The following is a 21312-nucleotide window of genomic DNA, read 5'->3' on the forward strand; positions in this document are numbered from 1 at the left end:
CACATGCTACTGAATCAGATTATAAAATATATCTTAGAAATATATACAACAGCTAAGTCAAGAATCCAACATGCTTTAAAAAATTGCTACATGCAAAGCTTCTCTAATTTTTCATACTGACACCTTTGCCAGAGCACAGAATTTGCTGAAACAGCAATGAAGCTGTATCTGCCCTCATGAGTTTAATTTACTAGGAGACTTTGTTATTTATTTTATATACTTGTGCATAGAGCAAGCCATCATACCTCCTGTTTTCTCTGCTGTTATTAAACAGTTTAATCATATCTGAGAGAAAGGCTCGCCGCACCTCCAGAGTTTCTGGACACTGTGGAGAATTACGGATCAGGATTGCAATAACCTTCAAAATCTCTGAAAAACAGTTCACGAGTAACAAAATATTAGAACTAAGCACAGCATAAAACACAAGGCCTCTTTCAACAGTGTTGGCACAAGGAAAGGGACACCACAGAAAAAAGTTTTATACTGAGAAAAAGCGCATCTCTATTGGAGAAGCAGGTTTAAGTATAACAAATCCCTTCTTCCGATACTTTTCAAACCTAGTCACCCATCAGGGGGATTTGTATACCTCTAAAGAACATGGAATTCATTGAATTACCATGTTTAAGTAACACAAATATTACTGCATGACAATTGACAAGCTATCAGAATCTGTCAGAACAATTTTTACATGAGGTTCACATAAAAAAGCATCCTTCAGAAAACCAATATATGAGAAAAATGCTCTACCTTATGAGATTTTGCTCTACCTTAACAATACTGAATTTTTAAAGAATGCAACCAATTTCCAAATAAACTTATCAGTTTCTGTTATATAAAAAAAAAATAATATAAAATTTTATCTCTTATTATCAAAAAGTTTCCTGTGTTTTTAGGAGGTCAAAATTCAGGGTACATAGCACTTTTTGAAGCAGAGGGGCAGTGACTTTCCTTACTACTTTAAAAGAAGTCAACTTTGTAAATGAATTAGGGTGCAATTTGAACACAGTCACTGTGATAGTTGCAGTTCATCTTGTACAACTTCTTTAAAGAGAAATTCCTTATCTGATAACAGTAATGATCTAAAAAAGGGACTCTAGAAGTCATTCTTTTTACCAGACCTACATTATTTGAGAATCAACTCAGTCCCCATATAGGTCTATACTGACCTCAGCAGTGACTGTCAACTCCAAAAGTCTTAGGAGAAAGCAACAGAAACATGCTAACATCTCTTGCTTCATATGAATTTACCAGAAGGAAAATGGCACAATGCAACCAGATTTATTTCCTCCATTTCTGCTTTGCTTTCTTTTCTCTTCCCCCCCCTTTCCACCTGAAGTAAACTTATAACTGCGACCTACATTTAATGACAAAGCAGCTACAAAAGTGAAAAATCTGTTATTTCTCCAGAAAAAAGTTAACTCCCAAAGCTATCATAAGTCCATTGTATTATGTACAGAACACATCGGTAATGTACATAATTCAGGAAAGGAGATCAGTATTTTCTTTTAGTTCAAAAGACATCTAAAGTTTCATATCAAGATATTTCCAATAAAGTAAGCTAACCAGAACAGTGAGCAGATACATTTCTCCTATCTTCCATCTAGCATTGTCTTACTGAATTTAATTTAAGATGAAAGGTGTTTCCATATTTTACATAATTTAGTCTGACATCACTAACTAATGCATTCAAATTTTGCTGGAATACATTAACATGTATTAAATCAAAGTATCCTGTGCATAAAAGTCTTGAAAAATCATTTCATAATGTGAATGCACAGCCAAAAAAGGTGAGTTATGAACTAGCGACATGTAAAATGTCTTCCAAAAAGCTGTAGAGACATACTCTGTACATAACTCCAACTAAATACAAGTGATCTGTCTTTTAGAGTGAAGAAAATGTAAAACTGAGATTAGAAGACTGACAGATGTAATTAATAAGCTTGTACATTGGTAGGATTCTTTTAAAGCAGACTTTTCTTAAGGTAGCTTCCAAAAATGTGTACCATACTTACGAGGATTTTGTATCTTCACCATTGAATCTGGGTCAGGATGTTGTTTATGTATCACTTGAGTGCAAATTTGTTCAGTCAGAATCTAGCAAGAAAGAAGAAGAGGACATATCAATGTACATGAAGACAGTTTACTGAAAAATACTGGATGCAGCACAATCAACATCATTCTAAGAATCATCCCAAAAAATCCCCGCTAACTTTCTTGATAATTTAATTCATCCTGTTTATAAAACTCCATAAGCTGCTTTATTCTTTTATTTCTCTCTTAAGTGCATACTGTCATTTAAAGTACACTGGAAGATGAATGTGAATCTAACCAAAGCAATTATCCTAAGGCAAGATCATTGCTATAATAAAATTCCACATCTACATGAGCATCTGGTTGAGACATACAGGTTACTCATTATCTAGAATTGCTCATAATGAGCATAACCAAGTTAAGGAGGGGATAAATCCAAAGTAGTGAGCTTTGGGGGGAAAAAAGCAGCATTCAGCTGCTTCACACTAAGGTTTAGGGTCATCTGGAACATATCAGCAAAAATATGTAAGCAATTTTCTAACAATGTCTTACAAGTAATTAGAAAGATTGAATCCTAACTACAGTGTATGACTACCTCAAACAGGACATTGTATGTGGTCATGGTGAATAAGCTTGTCTGAAGCATCAGCCTTTCAGCCAACAAAGAGAACAATCCATGTCCAAGCATGACTTCAGCTTTTCTCCTAAAATGGTAGAGAAAGATTAAAAAACATGCATTCCATTTGCTTTAGGGGAGAAAAAGTCTAAAACATGTGCCTCAAGAAATATAAAATCACTGTTAAGATATTTTTCTTGTTTGTTTCTTAACTCTTTCACTTTTGGTGAAGAAAAAGGGGAAGTGTTCGGATTCTGAAAGGACAAATCATTCCCCAAAGGCAGCCACCTTTCTTCCATAAATGAGGTCCACTCACCCACGGGCCCAAAGAGCTGGAACACAGCCTTGGGGATTTCTGGATAAACACTGAGGAAAGCACACCTTGGCCCTCACTTCACTCAAAAATGCAACCATGGACAGCAATCTCAATAGTTATCTACTATCACAGTCAACTCAAGACATATTAAACTAGTTCTCAGTAACATGGGGTTCCATCTCACCAGCCTGATTTTTGCTATTGATTTCACTGGAAAAGGGTCACTTCAAAAAGAAGGAGGCCATACTGCAAGTAACTGTTCAATCAGCTTGATAAGGAGTGATAATGCCTGGACACTAGCTGCCAGCAACAAGCAATTCCACCATGTCAAAAACACATTTGTGACAAATAGACTGAGGGGTAGTTGAAGAAGGCAGCTCCTATTCAGTGAAGCCTATTTAGTGATTAACCTCCATTATAGCTTCCCCTTTACACACAAATGTGTGTATACACACCCATAATTTATACCCAAAGTAACAAATAGAATGTCTGTGTCACAACCTACCTTTACTCCTTCCTTTCTTGGGAGGTTTTGTTAAAGACCCAAATCAGTACTTACTTTGGAGAAAGATGCTTTAAGAAATATCCCATCACTTTCAGGGCTTGCACTCTGATGCCTTCACTTTGTGATGCTAAAAGCTTGTAGACAACCCTAAGTGGAGAACAAACATTGGTCTTCTGTCAATGTGAAGAATAACAAATGTAGGTTTTTGCTCCTTGTAAACCTCCCATAAAAACTTAAGACATCTAAATGTATTTATCAGTTACATCCAATTTCTTTGATCACTTACATTTTAGACAGTCAAGTGCTTAGGGCCACATCACTATCTGATTCTAGTTGGACTGTGGTTCATAGTATTCAACAGATCTTTAAATCTGTGAAATACAATTTTACTTATCTACATGGACTACTCAGCTCTTTTTAAAAAAAGAAAATATTAATTTCCAAATGTTCCATGAAATCATATTGGAACAGAAGGCACAGTACTTATCCTTTACCATAAATAAGATAAAAATTTTGAAGAAATCTGGATCATTTCACTAGGGGGAAGGAAAAAGCCTACCTCATTTAAACAATTTTGGAGAGCCTTTCCAAAACTATCCCATGTTACAATATGGCATTTTAGATCCGCGAGTTTTAGAGTTCAAAGGACTTTAAGTTTTCAGGCCTTATCTATACATAACTGAGCACTCATCAATAGTTACATACTTTTATTTTTATATACCCAAAAATAATTCTCAGAGCACCTGAACTAAGACCCAAAAAAAAAAAAAATTAGTTCTAGAGCAGATACCAGAATTAAAGGTAAAACCAAAGGTGATTAAAAAACAGTTATTTATAACAAATAATTTATCCTGGAGAATGCTGCAACCACAGAAACTATAGAAGGCAAGAAATAAGCAAAACCTATGATGCACTGGCCATTCAAGCAATGGAATCCATTTCTCATCTTTTCTTTACAGAACAGTAACAGGGTTTCCTAATTGTATAGGGGAAAAGCATTTCCTTGCTTTTTTTTTTTCTTCCCCCCACTAGACTGGTTACTTTAATCTTTTAATTTTAAGAGAACTCCAAATATTTATAAAGTTTTGGAAAATTATTTTTAAATTTCAAGATTATCATGCTTTAATTGCAAAAAGTAGGTGACTGGAGACAGTACCAGAGCAAGGAGTGTAACAAATGAGACAGGAAAACAAAGTGATTTCTCACTGTGGACTGACTACTCACGCTGACTTGCTCATACACTTGTTAACAAAAAATAAAAGCACCTACTGCTAGTTGTTAAATAAAACCAAATGTACTGCATTGGACACCCAACCTGACATTCAAATACTTTAGTATTTGAGGTTTTTATTAGTTTCCCATATGTGACACGTTACCATACAAATGAAATCAAATCGGATGAAAATAGGTAAAAAGAAAAATAATCAGTCCAGCAGTAAAAGGGGAGAAAACAGAAACATGCCTGAATGCAGTCTCTTGAGAAAGGGCAACTGGAAAAAGAATATATATATATATATATAAAAACAGGGATTAACCAATAGGTGCAACTAAATAGGTGTAAGAAAGGAGACTCTGCCTTTACACAGTCAGAGAATTACTATTCCCCATATCCTTCTATGAGTTGTTCTTACATTTGCTTGCCTGTACCAATTTTTTCCCCACTGTGATCAGGCAGGTTCCTGTTAAATTAGGAAAATTCAATACTGTGACCACCCTCTGAGAGTCACAAGACAAAAGAAGTCCTTAACTCCTCTAGCGGATTTTCTACTTGTACAAGTAGAATTTGCTACTTCTCCTACTTTTCTCTCAAGATAGTGTTAAACACTTTTTTTCTATTTGTTGGGAAAAAGATTCCAAACAGTGCATAGCACAAAATGCTACTTTTAAACAAATAAAAAGTTTTTCTGGAAAAATCCCACAGGAAAAAAAAAAAAAAGCGCAGAGAACTAACAAGGATCAGAACACATCAGAATCAATTTTTGTCAGCCCCCTTCCAGTTGTAAGACATCTGTAAGAATGGGGGGCTGAAGAGAGAGCACCAGCAGATGAAGACATCAATGCACAGACTGAAATGGATCTCTCCCTGTTTAAGTGTGACTGGCAGCTTGGAAACATTAAAAAAAACCACCTCATTGATAATAAATCCAACAGCACCTCTTGTCAAAATGAACACCTGGACCCAAAAATCTCCCAAGATGAGGAGTCTCTGATTGCAATGCACACACTGATGAGAACCATTCAGATTTCATGGGAATTCTTGCAAGCAACAGCATGGTCAAAACACTGCTTCCTTTTTCCCACTTAGAAAATTCAAACTTACTGTAATCCATTCCTCTGATCAAATGCAGGAATCATAGAACCAGGATGCTCTGACATCAGAGCAACCAGCAACTGCAAGACATCCATTAGATTGTCATCCTGTTGGATAAAAGTTACAAATTTGAATTCACAACACAAACATCAGAACACTGTTCTCACTAAAAGAATCACTACAAAACATTTCAAAAGTATGTGGAGATTAATAATAAACTAAGAACCAAATCGCTTTGGCCAGGATCAAAAGAACTACAGCTCTAAAGGCAAGTGCAAGAGAAAACATTGCAAAAAATATACTTAATTGTTTAGGGTGAACAGTGATATATCAGTGTCTGGGATGTAAGGATTTGACAGGCAATGGAAATTTAGACCATGTTACTTCCTTCCACACACATGCTCCTCTGTTTGCATGTGTATTTCCCAATCCTTTCCTGCACAGGAGCTACAAATAAACTGCTGCACATTTTCTGGGGCACAGGGTGGTGTTTAATGAAAAGTTTCTACTCAGAAATGTCCAGACCATGAGGAAAAAAATACTACCACCTGCCACAGACAATATTTTAAATGGGTAATTCAAGTCGCTTAGTAAATTTTTCCATACTTCTAATTTAAAGCACTCTAAGATACAGTTCATTAACTTGTTCCAAGTTCATTGTAACTAAAAATAACCTCAGAAATAACAAAATGTAACTGTCTTTTCACATACTCTGTAGTATTAAAATGGAAGTTTATTTTAAAACAAAAAGAGTCCACAAATAAAACACTGACCAACACTTTTGAACAAATACTCTAGTTCTTTACTCTAGAGTACTCTGTACAAATACTCTAATACTCAATTAGAAAAATCAGTTTTACATTCTCCTGAACAACTCTCTTCACCTGATGATATTAACAGCCGACATTACAGATGCTATCACTATTTTGCCATATAAGAAGGCTAAATTTTACTTTTTTCCTGATGTTTTTCTGAATCCACAGTTAGACTGTGGGATTCAGCATTCATGGATCTTTGACACATGAGTATGCAAACTGCCAGGATATTTAAAATCTCACATCCTCATCTGAAGGCCATGTAAAGCTTCTGCTATTTTAGTTCACTCTTATATGGTACCAAGGGCCTTACTATTTACTTCTCCACATAAAGTAGAACTGCTTGACTATGGTAATACCAAGTAGTAGTAACCAGCACAGAGAATAAAATAAAAAAATATAGGTGTAAGCAAAATTCTTTAAAAATACAAAAATCTATACTGCTTGAAATGAAGTTCAATTAATTCCTTATTTTACCCATTTCAAGCACCCTTACAGAGATGAGATCAGTTAGATTTATGTCCCCATTTCCCTTGTCTTTGATGTTGCATCTGGCATAAAGTGCCTTTTCCTGGTGCTAAAATATGAAGATGCAGATGTATCAGTGGTAACCAACATTTTTCTCCCAATTAAGTTTATATGCTTCTCTTAGATGCCATTAACATACATCTTTATTTTTTTAATGCATGTTTTCAATTTTATTGCTTTATTTAAGAAGCAAAATAAAAAGGCGAGGGAAAAGAAAACAAAAAATATTACTTAGGCAGCCTAAAACAAGGTTTTGACTTTTTTTAAAGTCAGTCTCACCATCTGTTTTTCTGCTTGGTAAATTGGTTTGTAGAACATAAGAAACCATTTTGACTTAGTGGCTTAATGAACTTCAATCTAACATTGAACATAGTGCTTAAATCACTGCAAGAATATTGGCATATCAGCACACTACTCTAAATATCAGACAATGTTTGCAACTTCCTCTGCAGAGCCATCTTGTGGCATAAAGGAGGTTATATTTGAAATTAGTCAAACATTGGGTCACAAACAGCACTAGTAAGGCATTCTTCATAAACACATCCCCCAAATTAAAAATTACCTCATGTATAGTAAGCAGGTAATTGAGGATAGCTTGCAATTCATCTTCCTTTATTCCATAGTCCTTTAAAAACAAACAGGTTTTAACTATCACCTTTCAAGTATAGAATGCTGTTTTCAAAAAAAGCATTGTTACAAGAAATGTTTATATCACAAAGTAAGTAGCACACAATAAATTTGCTTTCACTTCATCCTGTAATAGCTTCATAGTTGCAAGGCAGCTCCTTCCCTGCCCCCAAAAGCGCCCACAGAATGCCATAAAATGTTTTAAAGCAATTTCAACACAGGCATAAAAACAATATAAATAGCAATATAGGATATGAAATTGTTAGAGTAATACATGTTAATTGATACAGTCAATTTGAACTGAGAGCTTCCTGTTAATAGAAGAATTAAATTGAGGTAGCATAAAGGACTCAAAAGCAGATCTGGGAGTTAATTACAAGCCTCTTAGCTATACCCATATCTATGTTTGGTTCTTATTTTCCACTAGAGAAGCCCATCTTCAGTTGCTATCAACTTTGAAGAAATCTCAATTATTTATAGCACCTATGCCAGCAATATGCCCTGTGGTACTTTTTGTGAAAATAAAAGCCAACAATTTTTAAGAACAGGATGAGGGTAGGCAAAAGCAGGCTTCTTCACTTCTGGGGCTTTCATTTTTTAAAGCAAATCTTTCATTTCCCAAAAAGATTTTGCAGCACTATGTACAAACAGAAAACATGCCAAAGGATCAAACTCATCAAGCCTTTTCAATGGGTGCTCTATTTATTTTTGTGCTGGTTTTGGTTGGGGTAGAATTGATTTACAGGAGACAGCACACACTGTGGTTTGGATTTGTGATGGAAACAGTGTTGATAACACAGAGATATTTTTGTTATTGCTGAGCAGGGCTTACACAGAGAGACCAAAAACTTACGTTAGGAAAAGGTCATGAAGAGCCTGCAAGCAATAGAGATGCTGAATTCCACTACTACTTTAATGTCCAAGAAACAGTTGAGAAACTTACTGATAGTCTTTCTTATCCTCCTCTGTCCCACTGACCCACAGCACAGAGTATCAAATGTTTCTATTGAGTCTTTAGGCACTTATGACAGCTGATACTGTTCATGTTAAAAAAAAAATTAAATACTTTTTTGCCCAACAGTAAACATTTCTAAGCTACTAATAGCTCAATTCCTAATAAAAACAGCTTAAAAGGGGAAAAAAAAATATCCTTTAGCACTGCTGCCTGTGGCAAGAGCCACAACAAAAAGAAGCACCTTACACGGCTGCTTCTATTTGCTATCACAAAATTCAATGTGTTTAAAGCATGTTAGGCATTTCTTTGTGAAAGGAAACTCAAATATCTTACCCTAATTTAAAGCTATCCTACCTTCATGACTAGCTGTTTAATGAACATCAATAAAAATGCTCGCAAGGATAAAATCTCCTTCTGAGTAGGCCGTGGACCATCTACAAAAAAAAAAGCAGATAAACAAAATAAAAATTAACAGTTGTTATTAGCACAGACAGCATTTTCACAAAAAGAAAAATAAAAGGCATTTTCAGGGTGAAGAAAGCACAATTCTAAGTCTTCCCACCCTCTATTTCAGACCACAAAACACTACTGTTTTTATCAGCAAAATGCCTGGATAGTGAGGTTCCACTAAGGCTTCACCTAAATTCTGACGATTTTAACGTTTCCTTGTAGTGCTATAAACCAACTTCATGCAAGGAATAAGACTGATAACAGAACTTTAGGTCAGAATTTCCAGATTTCAAATTTTTGCAGTTTACAGGTTTTTCCTAAGTTGCACCATAGCTCAAAGTAAGAGCTACATTATTATACACTGGCTAAATGCACAAAAATCAATCTCACAATGCCATGTATAAAGAGTACCTTGAAAGACATGACTTAAATTTTTAACTCAAAGTCAAAAAGGACTGGCTTCTGCCATCTCTGTGTAAAGCAGACTCTTGAAGAAACATTTTAAATACCCAGACACTCAGTAGCTCCCAGGAGAGGCAAGGTTAAAAAAACAGGTGCAACCAAGTGTCAAAGTCAAGTAAAAGCTTTGGTACAGAAAGCAAATGGAACAAAGTGCTGCAAACGCATTTTGGGGCACAGTTTTGACATTTGCCTGTAGGGTTACAGTTATCATGATCTTAATCATCACAGAAAACCAAATCATCTAGAGAATGGAAGTGATTGTATGAGTCTGGTTTTATAAAGCATAGGCCCACAGGCATATTTGGTTTAAGAACAGCTATTTTCAATGTAAACCAGCCTAGTCAAAATAAGCCATTAAACTGCATTACTAAGACTATCCTACTCATCCACTTGCTTCAGGCTCAATAAATGTGTTATGAAACTAAGTAAATCCACGAGGGATTAAAAAGAAAGGAGAAAACATGCATGCTTTGCTTCTTAAAGGATGAAAAATACTACAAAACAATCCTTACAGCCCTCTAACAGGCAAGGCTGGTAATTTTGAGAAGTTGGTGGCAGGAAGTCAGACACATCTAGGGAGCACTCACTCCTAGTAAATCTAGCTCTCTCCCATCTTGACTCTCTGAAATTCCAAAAATAACAGAGAAAGACCATATTCCCAAGCACAGCTCTAATGTTCCAACATCCTACCATTTCTCTGACCACCTCTGCCTAGTATCAGCTGACACAGGTGTCTGATGACAGAGGATAGGACTTCTAAAGAAAGTTTCCTATAGATTGTGAAAAAAAAATCTTTCAAGGACAAAAGCACACCACTCACTGTTACAGGGAACCCACCCCACTGAAAGGTAATTATTGCTGAAGAACTGACAGATCTATTCTAAACATTGTATATAAAACTTTTATAAAACAAACATCAGATTGTGAGAATAAAACCCAGTATACATATATGTACATACCTGTGCCCTTGGGAGTTATCCCACTGCGATCCTGAGGGTTCACCACCCAGTAATAATACTTGAGGGTGTGCATGACCAAAAGAACTGTCCCAACCCGCCGGATTGCGCCATAAATGTTAACAGTGGCAATGAACTCGGTGGACAGGTAAGTGTACAGGGTCAGCTGAACCTACACCACCAGTCAGGAAAACAAAAAGCATCACAGCTGAATTACGGCATGTCAGACAACTGAGTTCTTACATTTTATCTATCAAAATGTCCTAAATAGATTTTCTCTCTAAAGCTTAGTCTTAAAACCTCTGCAAACTGATGAAAAATTTAATTCTATTTCTGAAACTGTGCAGTGCTGGTAATAAGGTTTCAGCTGCAAAGTTTTGATCAAAGTTGTTCACTGTCAGAGAACAGAAATTCACCAAAACAAAAAATGCTCACTTCCAATTTATATCAAGACTTAAAATCTGAGAACCAAGATAATTTCCTCTTCAAAAATTGCTGAGTTTTGCCCAGCTAACCCATTCAAACTTCCTTCCCAGTCTGGGTGAAAAGTCACAACTCTGTTCTGCAGAACACTACAAGTTTCCCAAATCCCAGAAAACCCTGAGAGATGGCAAAACTTGGCAATTATACGCAGCAAAGCAGAGCCTGAAGACAATTCTGGATGATTTCTGTTGTGGAGCCGAAACCCATAATTCTTTGGAGTAAAGGCTTAGTTTCAACACTCCCAAATCAATACACCAGAAGATACCTTATTGATAAGGATAAGCAATTTTACCTGTGCTGGGATATGAATCCATATTGCAGGATTCAGGAGAACATGATCACACAGCTGCTTCAGCAGGGGTACCCCATTGTGTAAATTGCTCAGGTACTTTGAGAAGGCAAGGCAAAGTTCTAGCACAGCTCTGGTAACGTGAGCTTTGGAAGACTGCAAAAGAAGATTTGCTTAAAGAGAGCCCTGCAACAGTCTAGGAAAAGTATTTAACTCAACAAAAATTCAACATTAATGTAAAACATTAAGGAAGATTTACTTTACCTTTTCTAGGCTGTGTCCTATCACAAGGAAGCCTTTACAGGACAGCATCTGTTCTTGCATAGCAATAGAGTTCTTCAACAACTCCATGATGAATGCCAGTAAAGTAGAACTGGAAAACACATTTTAGTAAACAAAAATGTGTTAAAGGGTAACAGCAAGATAAAGTATTTCCAAATTAACACTCCCACCACACAATCCTGACATACATGTTAAGTAAATGTTCCCGTTATGTAACTCAGAACATTTAAAACAAAAAGCAAGGCTAATTTTTGAATGATTACTTCAAAAAACTTCTTTATTTTATTAATGCCTTTCTAACTTGAAATTCTGAACTCTGAGATAACCATAAAAGCAAAATCCTTCTGAATTCTCACAAAAAACAACAAGTTTGTACTACTCCGTGCTTTATGTCTCAACTACAAACTCCTGTAAGATTGGTTACAATTGCCATTCTACTTCTTAAGCTATCAGATGAGCAAATATTTTTCTAGACACAGCTTTACTGTTGTCCTGCTGCCAGAGGTAATATTCCTGTCAAGCCATTACTGCCTGTGGATCAAGACTTCAACCAGTTGAAAACCCCTGTATTGCTGGGCCAACTTGCAACTGCATCAAACCCCTGACTTATCACATAGATGCCCAAGTCTGAGCCAGCTCAGGAGACACCAGACACCAACAGATGGGCTGAAGGAATATTGTGACCATTCCTTCTAAGAAACAATATGGATACAGATCATCTTTAAACAGTCATGAAACTACAAATGCAATGAATCAGAGCAATTACACCAGAATTCTAAAAAAAGCAATCTCTTTGCTTTTACCACTGCTCTTTAACTTAGAAGCTCTAGAGCTTCACCAGCTTCTGTGTCTGGGTGTTCAGAAGTTGGATGTAGTTGTACCAAAGCTCAAACCAGAGGAAAAGCCTAGCAGCAACATTAAGTAACAGTATCCTCCAAAAATCTGAAGGTTAAAACAAAACCAAGAAAAATTTCACGGAACGACCTCATGTTGCTGAAAAATTCACCCTTCCTGGAGTTTCTCTTGAAGCCTTCCCCAGTGAATTTTCTCCATGACAGGAGTAAACTCAAGAGAATTACCCATTATTCTGCTACACAGGAAGAAAAAAAAGTTGTCAACTATAAAATTTGTGTACATTTTGATTCTCTGTGAGCTTTCACAGAACATGTGGTGCAAACAAGTGCATCACTTTGAGGTCTTGCCTGTAACCTTTTTGTTCTTAGACATAATTCACTGTTGCACAAGACAATGCCAACTACTCTGCCATTGGATAAAGCAACAGGCAATTTCCTTTACTTCAAAGGAACAAAGCCCAGGACACTGCAAGTACATGCACTCACCAAACAGTTGTGTCAATGTGGTCTGAGGAATATTGCCTATAGTCCAGCTGTGCAAAGAGAGGGAAAAGCACCTGCACTCCTCCAATGGAGTGCAGGGCACTTTGGATGGAGTGCGTCAAGACTGCTTTCACATCCTGACAGAGAAAAAAAAACATTAAATATTGAAACCTCATTCAGACACTAAAAAAGTTTGTTAAAATAGCCTTTAATTCTTTCAATATAAAAGCTGTATTATTACCAAACAAAAAGAAACAGTAAAAACAAACTGGCTGCCACAGTCACACCAAACGCCCAGAATGCCTGACCTACTGCTTTAGCTACAGATACTTCTAGACACAGATCTACAGTGCAGATCCTCAGGTGAATATACAGGAGGTAGTATTCAAAGCACAGGGAAGAAAAGAATTTCATATCAACAGGGCAAAGGATGGGAGACAGGGAACATCTGTAGGGGAGTGAACACCTCAGAAGTGAGGAAGAAGGAATTTTTTTTCAAAGCTAACCCAGCCTTTGTATTTATTAATAGAATATATTTTTTTCTTAGGATTCTTTGGCATCCTCTTTAGTTCAAGAAACAGGGGCAAGTCCAACCCAAAAAATCCCAACCTATATGCAATTCCATATCAAAATCCCTATAGAACTGGATTTTAGGTTTTCAAACAGAAAACCCTCCAAATCTATGAAAATGTTGATTTACCTGCAGCATGAGGGCATGTGGTGAATGAACAAAAATAGAAGGGTTATCCTTAGGGGATGACTCAAGACATAGCTGTGCATCTGTAGCCCTTGGATTGTACATAAAAGCAATAGCACTGGAGAGTTTGCCATCATATAGCAACAATTTGTGATGTTCATCGAGGAAGAGATCACTTTCTGCCTTGAACTTGAATGTTCCCTGGATTGGGAAGCAGGGTTGAGGAAGGAACAGAGAAAAAAATTAGATTAAGCACACTGAAGATACAGATCAGAACAACTACTGTAAAAAATGATTAAAATATTGCTTCTTTAATCAAGCAGTATTTCATAAAGAAAGGTTCTCATAAGAACCAAAGACTCACAACACTCAAAGTCAATTTCACAGCATTAAAATGGCAGAATTCTTTTGTCCCCTGAAGAGCATCAGTGCCAGGATGGTGGGTAATGTAAAAGAACCACATCAGCCTGGAAACAGCAGGACTGTCAGCAATGTTCACTCAGAAGGAACTAATAATTGAGGAGCAGATAGAAAAGGAACCATTTTTTTTAGCGTATGTTTGTGCAGCTGCTGGGGAACAACAGCCTTCAATTAGTGCCCCTCAGGCTATGACAAAACAAATAATAAATCACTGCAACAAAACTAATCCTCAGCACTGACTTCACACATTTAAAAAACCCCACTAACACAAGCAACTATAAAGCCACATTTCTAAAACAAATACATCATAACTGATGTAAAGTTTTTAGCCTCAATGAAAAAGTGAACCCAGTCTGAGATAACAGTTGTGTTCTCCCTCTCCCAATCACCAACATGGAAATTCTGAGAAGCAAACAGGAGCACCGATCTTTTTGTTCTATAAGAAATTAACAAACTGAACTAATGCTTACTTGTAGCTTCTAAGGCCATACATAGGCTTATAGAAGAAACATAGAAGAGTTTAATAAAAATATTACACTGTAAGATCTTTTTTTTTTTGACACAGAGGTGTCACAGCATTCTTAAGAACTACCAATAAGAATTAAACTTAGGAAAGTCAATACTAAGATACCTTATATCCCAGTCCAAGTTGATAAATGGCAAAGATCTGAGCAGCATTGAGAGCCTCACTAAAAAGGTAAACAGATGTCATCTGCCCACAAAACACTCGATTGGCATCTGCTGTTTCTGAAGAACCCAGGAAACACTTGTCAAACGTCTGAAAACAGAAAACAGAACCCAGTAACAGGGTTTAATCCATGCTACACAAGCAAATCATGCAAAAAATACATATTTTATAGGGAATATTTTTACATAAACAAGTACTTGAGAGCCTCAGCAGAAACAAGTATTAAGTTCTGAGGTGCATAAAACCACAATTTATTCCTCTACCAAAAAGTTACCATTTTTATTTCAATATTTTTTAAAAAGGCATAAAATGGGGAGGTTTATGAATAAAATGGCAAAGAATATCTATGTAATGCACCAAGATGATCAGCTGTAGACAGTGTGCAGGGATTACTCACATCACTGGTGTTGACAAACCACGTTATTTCCCCATAAGATGCCAGCTCCCCGTTCACGTAACACCGGAGCTCACTGTTCTTCCAGCGGTTATAGATGTGCACTATAGTCACCATGTACCACTAAACAATAAAAAAACAATTTATATGACTCTATAAACACTTGGGAGTAGCTTAAGCATTCAAGTGGGGCTTGGAAGAACAAATTCAACTCTTTATGTGAATTAAATTAAGACTGAAAGATGTATTTTAAGTAGAAAAGATTAATAAGTCACTGGTGAGTTTTCTTGCACTGCTATGTTAAAGAATAATACGCCATTCTTTCCACAAAGGGGCTTAAAAGGTATTTATAGCATACAACTCCAAAAATCTTTACGACAATGCTGAACCAAATTTACACTGAAACTACTCTGTAAATAAGTTCTAAACTGAGCTACTCTAAGCAGGATGGACTAATACAAATGCCATTCCAAAGAGCAAGGATGGCTCCAGACTAAAGCCTCTCAAAGGCTGTGCATGTCAAATTATCACAAACAGAATCCATATTTACAGCAAGGGATTACTGATAAGGAATTCCTGAGGAGGCCTGTTCTCCCACAAGATGTTTACATCAATTCCAGAATATCTAATTGAAAAAGGGAACATCCAACATCACATAACACTACCTAATAAGCAAATCAGCCTTGAACACCAGTAACAAAATCAACTCATGTTTTAGTTGCAAAATTCAAAAGAAATAAGAATTCAGAACACATATTTGTTTTGCTCATTCCAGTGTAACTATTTTTCTACAGAAAGATGAGATTATTCAACAGCTACAACACAGACTCCCAGGCTACAATTTTAGACTCATGAAACTTATTTAAAACTTATTATCATTCTTTTCACTCACCTTTTGTGGCTTGAAATCAAATTTTACACAGTGCTGGAAACCTTTTCCCTTTGATTTTATGGACGTTACGATCAAGCAGCCTCCAACAAAGTGAGCAGAATAACCAAGTCCTTTGTTTGTTCGAAAACTGACAAATCAGAACAAAATCAGCACATACACAGATGGATGCAGAAATCATTGAAAAATTAATAGAAACTGAACATTAACAATATCAGCTTTACACAATACTCACCAATATAAATAAGGCTTATCCTTATCCACATTAATATTATTTACAGGATCCATTCTTAGCCAAGTGTGGAAAGTAAATCCATTCTGGTAGGGCCACTTGGCTATAGGAGGTAAGGCAATAGCCTGAAGAAAGCAACAAGTTATTCATGCAGAAAGATCAACACAACAGTAAAAGTGTGCAGCTTAAGATACAATCTACAAATATATGCTGCTAAACAGAGGCACACTGCAAATGTATACAGTTCCTCTATACTGAAGAAAAAAAAATCTGGCCTAACTTCTGTTCTCTTTGTACTTGATTGTTACAGTATTTTAATAACTTAAATATTTAAAAACTGACCTTTATACGTCAAAAAAGATTATTAATAGTAACCTGTGCTTCAAAACTTAAATGCTTTAGTAAAAGCCTTATGGAATAACAACTTTTCAAAGAGCAAATTAAGATTAATTTGGTTTTATGGTAACCTGACATAATAATCAGTTCCATTTTCACATAGTGTTGGTATTCAAGAAAATAACTGATCATAAAGAGAAAGCTGGCCACATTCCACTTAATAAATTATTTTCTCTCCTGAAATTCATATTTAAGTAGGCTTCCAGAGAGCATAACACAGAATTTCAAACTTCCTCAAATGAAACACAATGCAATCTCCACCAGGCAAAATCTTCATATCAAACATTGTGTTTTTAGTGCAAAGCCCTTGAGTTACAAACCATGTGTTAGAATCCTTTGGTTCAAACAGCTGGGGTTTATTTTTTCGAGTTTTTCAGTTTGTTGTGTTTTTTAGCATTACTATTAGCTTTCTGCTGGTGTGCAGCCCAGATTTGCAATACACACTGCAATTAAGAGTGCTGTAACCTCTGATCAAAGATGCCACCCAGACGGTCAATATCAATGAATAAAAAAACCTCAAAGAACTCAAGTGTCTCCAGGCTTGTTATTATGTTCCCATGCTCCATTCAGCTACTCCTGTCCACACAAAATGCTGTAAATCCTTCTGTAGATCAGCTAACTAACCAGTCTCCATGTCTTTGCAGCCAAGTCTTGGGAATTGACAGCATTATCACTTTACTTAACTCACAATGGATCAAAGAGAAATTATAGTAAATACTTAATTTCTTAAACTTCTTAATTTAAATACATATAAAAATACCTACATAAAGGTTACTGAGGCACCCCAATATCATAAAATATGGTTCAAGCAATCAACATAATTAACATAAGTTAAAACAGAAGTTAAATAGAAAACCACCAAGAACCAAAATTAACACAAACGTGTCTGTCTATTGCCAAGTTCTGTTGCATGTGATAAAACTGCAGGAGCACTTTTCTAGTAGTCAGCATTTTTCAGTCTCCAAAGTTTTCATTCAAAAAATAATTCATTATGTCATCAAGTTGGTGAAATTCAATCTCAAGCCACCAAGGCAGAAAGCTAATGGGTTTATGTGAAGAAAACGGGAAAGAGTCACCTGATAAATTTTATTGAAATCTTATTCTGAATTAAGCATGGAATTTTGAACATAATTTTTCATTCTACAATTGTAGAAGCAAAAGTGTTGACATACTTGAATTCCACCAGAAGATTCTGCAGAGTATTTTCCAAATGCCTATTTAGTTTCAAATTCTTTTTCAAGTGAACACCACAGAACTTAGAAATGAGTCACATGAACAATTACAAAAAGACTAATTGTTGCTAAATTTAATCCTTTTCAGTATTATTCAGCCTATAAATGTCTAGGATCAATGCTTTCTCAAAGATTTCTCATAAGCATCTAGAGTGAAAAGCAGGTATATTCCCCTTGCAATACAATTTAACTGAACCAGTCTGAAAAAACCCCAACGAAATACAAAAAAGCAGCCTCATTTGTATCCATTCTTTATGTAATAGTATTGTCCTTCTGCAGTGATATTGCACATCTATTATAAACACAATTTGTTCAGGCACTAGTGTAGGTGTCAGGCAGAGAAAAAAATTTGGTTAGAACTCTATGACAATGACAGATGAGACCAAGAACACCATAAATGAAAATAACCAAAGGCCTTAATAGAACAGTGAGCAAACAAACAAGAAATGTAAAATATCCACATACTGCAGCACTTTTTCCTGGAAAGTTGAAGAAGGCATCAGGTCCATACTTCTGAGGCATGTGTTTCAACACAGACAGTAACTTCCCAGCATGTGGGGGCTGACAAAGAGAAATATTACATTTGTAAATAAGTAAAACAAGCCTCTAAGAAAGAAAAGACTATACACACAAAAAGCAAATTTTAGCACATTTTAAAACTTTGCACATGGTTGAATAACATCCTACTAAGACACTCTCAATAAAACAACATTAACAGTCATGAATACCTTCACACAACATAGATGCACTGGATTAAAGTTAATTAGGTAACTTCACTAAGGACTTGAAGGCCAGGGCCGCATTCACCCAGCATAAACTGAACTGACCCTGAATGCTGATTCCTGCCACTGTCTGTTCATTCCCATCACCTCTCTGTGTGACTTTGCTGGAAGCTAAAGAAAAGGAACTGGTCGAGATGAAAACTAACTTAGGGAAAGCAAATGCAAACCAGTTTTTAATTCCAGCTGTTCTGGGAAGTGGCTGAGTGAAACCTGTGCCAGCACAAGGACAACAGGGAATATCTAGCAAAAGGGAGAGGGAAGATCAGCAGAAGAATTATTTTCATCAGGATGACAGTCACATATTAGATTAAACTGATTTGGTTTATATTTTCCCTTAAGTCCATGGAGAAAGATTCAAGTCCCAAGGGCAGTTTGGAGCACCTAAATGAGTGCTCAGTGTGAATACTTAACACTTCTCCACCACCCATATCCTGCTGATTTTATTGTAACAGTCTGCAACTACAAACTCCAGATCAAGTGTATGAGCTCACAACAACAGGAGAACCACAAATACTGATCATAGTGACAGAACAATTTTGTGTCTTGTCTTTCACCACACCATACCTTTCCAGCAGATCTATTTTCAAACTACAATTTTATAATCCTGGTATTTTCCTGAAACTGCCTTTTTTCACTCTGTTGTTAACAGTTACCCTCTGAAAATCATGCATGATGTTGGAGCATTGCATGATCCATCACAAGTATTTCAAATGTACCAAAGTTGGAGTCAGCTAAGCAGTGCTTCAAGAATCTGAGTTCAAACTGAGGAGGAAATGCTCAGAGCTGCTTAGATGTCTGCAGTGCCATCGAATTTGACCAGGCAAATTGTGTTGCAGCAAAATACTTGGTATCTTCCCAGTTCTGCTGATTTTAAGATTTATGGAGTTGTACAACTCCTTGGCAATCCAACTGTGGCATTTTTCTCTTGCTTTCCCCTGCATTTGTTCTTTAATAAGGAAAGGAAATTAAATGCAAATAGCAGGGAGACAGGAAATGAAAAAGTTAATGTTACAGAGACAACTTTACTTCACCTACAGTTAAATATACTCTCTATGTTCAATTATTAAGTTTAAACCATCTATAAAGTTTAGAGTATTTTTCTTTAAGGAGGTTAAGATCTCCAGAGTTATTTATTTCAAAGGGCCTTTTAAAGTCTGCAGTATTATGTGTGCATACTTGCTTTTATATGGTATACTATTTTTTTAATTATTTGAAGTCAACAGAGACACTGCTACCTCTCCCCTACACTAGCCAGAGTATTTGGAAATAACAGGAGCTGAAATAAAACTCAAAGCAGGTAAAATTATTGTTAAAATAGTTCCCAAGTCCAATGAAACAACAACTGTGTGTTGAAGAAAACTTTATCAGGTGGCCTCTACAACTCACACATTTTTACTTTAGGGAAGGTGGTTACTCAGCTGTAACTCAGGGTCCTTTTCTATTCCACATAGGAACAAGAGAAAAATTTTACAATTTTTCATTGGGACTTATTTCCTTCAGTTCAATTTCTGCCAAAGTTTTCACTTCCCTAACTGGATAATTTTTTTTCATCCTCAAGTAAAGTACAGCAATGTGAAAATGGGAGCAAACAGATCTGCCTCTGCAGGCATTTTTACTTATTTCTCTTTTCTGATTTAAAAAAAATTACGCCTTTTTCCTTCAATTTCACATAGCTGGAATCAAAAAAATAAAATCATGTGCATAAAAACACCTAAGAGTCACCTTATTATTCCCAGGTGTTAAAAAGGACTAATACAGTCCATGGGTTCAGGAAGAAATTTAACTTCATCAATATTCTACTCTGTATTTTAATTGCTTCCAGGTAAAAAGATTCTTTATATAATACAAGAAAGCTCCCTATATTTTTTGGTACATTCAAAATTTTTTTATCATGAAGTTTTTGGAACGGTCTTAACTTGTGAAAATTAGGAAAAACAAAAGCAACACAATAAAAATTGTTTCAGTTTTGTGTTTTGTTTTACCCATCTCCCTTTTTCTCCTTGCAGCTTGCTGAAGAACAACTTCAGCTCTCGAACTGTCAGGTTATAGCTCGCCAACACACCGAGCATGTCCACTAAGAGATCTGAAAAGCAGAAAGAACAGAATCTAACAGCTTAATAAAACACAAAGGCAAACTTTTATCATCTAATTAGTAACTGTGTCCATGAGAAGCAGCAGAGCTGGAGTCCCACACCGGGGGAGGCTGTACCTGCAATCATGTTGTCAGCTCTGTCGATCCTCCTGAGCACTTGTTCCACGAGCCCCACCTCCGTGCAGGCCTGCAGATTCCGAATGCTCTTCTTCAGGATTGCTGTGAACATGCTCCAAACCTCAGCCTGGCACGTGATGTCACACTTATCCAGTAAGTCCACCATGCAGGTGATGCCCTCTCCTTCTTGGATGATAAAGTTCATTTCCAAGTCAAACTGGCCCCCAACGAGCTTTCAGAGAAAAATATTAAAAAAAATGCTTAAGGCAACTGTATCAAAGTATTACTCTATGTCTAAAGTAATTCATTCTGTGAGAAGAAAACTATTGAAGGGGAAAAAACATAATAATGAGGCCAATATTTATTCTATCTTATACCATTTAATTTTTCTTCTTTTTCAAGTTCTGTTG

At 36.2% G+C, this 21312-nt stretch overlaps 1 protein-coding gene across 2 annotated transcripts in view; it reads right to left on the minus strand.

Annotated features, from left to right (window-relative positions):
- The window catches only part of LRBA (LPS responsive beige-like anchor protein), a 369174-nt gene that overhangs the window by 307124 nt on the left and 40738 nt on the right, over positions 1–21312 (minus strand). For both annotated transcript variants that reach the window (XM_064711253.1, XM_064711252.1), the window contains exons 3-21: positions 20903–21134; positions 20676–20776; positions 18377–18472; positions 16287–16408; positions 16055–16181; positions 15166–15285; positions 14712–14858; positions 13664–13861; positions 12967–13100; positions 11609–11717; positions 11348–11500; positions 10576–10744; positions 9059–9138; positions 7685–7747; positions 5789–5886; positions 3523–3615; positions 2627–2735; positions 2013–2094; positions 246–369 (exon numbers count right to left, since the gene is read on the minus strand). In XM_064711253.1, the coding sequence (XP_064567323.1) occupies positions 246–369; positions 2013–2094; positions 2627–2735; positions 3523–3615; positions 5789–5886; positions 7685–7747; positions 9059–9138; positions 10576–10744; positions 11348–11500; positions 11609–11717; positions 12967–13100; positions 13664–13861; positions 14712–14858; positions 15166–15285; positions 16055–16181; positions 16287–16408; positions 18377–18472; positions 20676–20776; positions 20903–21134 (2357 nt within the window). The remainder of the gene's footprint in view (positions 1–245; positions 370–2012; positions 2095–2626; positions 2736–3522; positions 3616–5788; positions 5887–7684; positions 7748–9058; positions 9139–10575; positions 10745–11347; positions 11501–11608; positions 11718–12966; positions 13101–13663; positions 13862–14711; positions 14859–15165; positions 15286–16054; positions 16182–16286; positions 16409–18376; positions 18473–20675; positions 20777–20902; positions 21135–21312) is intronic.

This window comes from Zonotrichia leucophrys, chromosome 4, assembly GCF_028769735.1.
Source record: "Zonotrichia leucophrys gambelii isolate GWCS_2022_RI chromosome 4, RI_Zleu_2.0, whole genome shotgun sequence".
NCBI classification, from domain to species: domain Eukaryota; kingdom Metazoa; phylum Chordata; class Aves; order Passeriformes; family Passerellidae; genus Zonotrichia; species Zonotrichia leucophrys.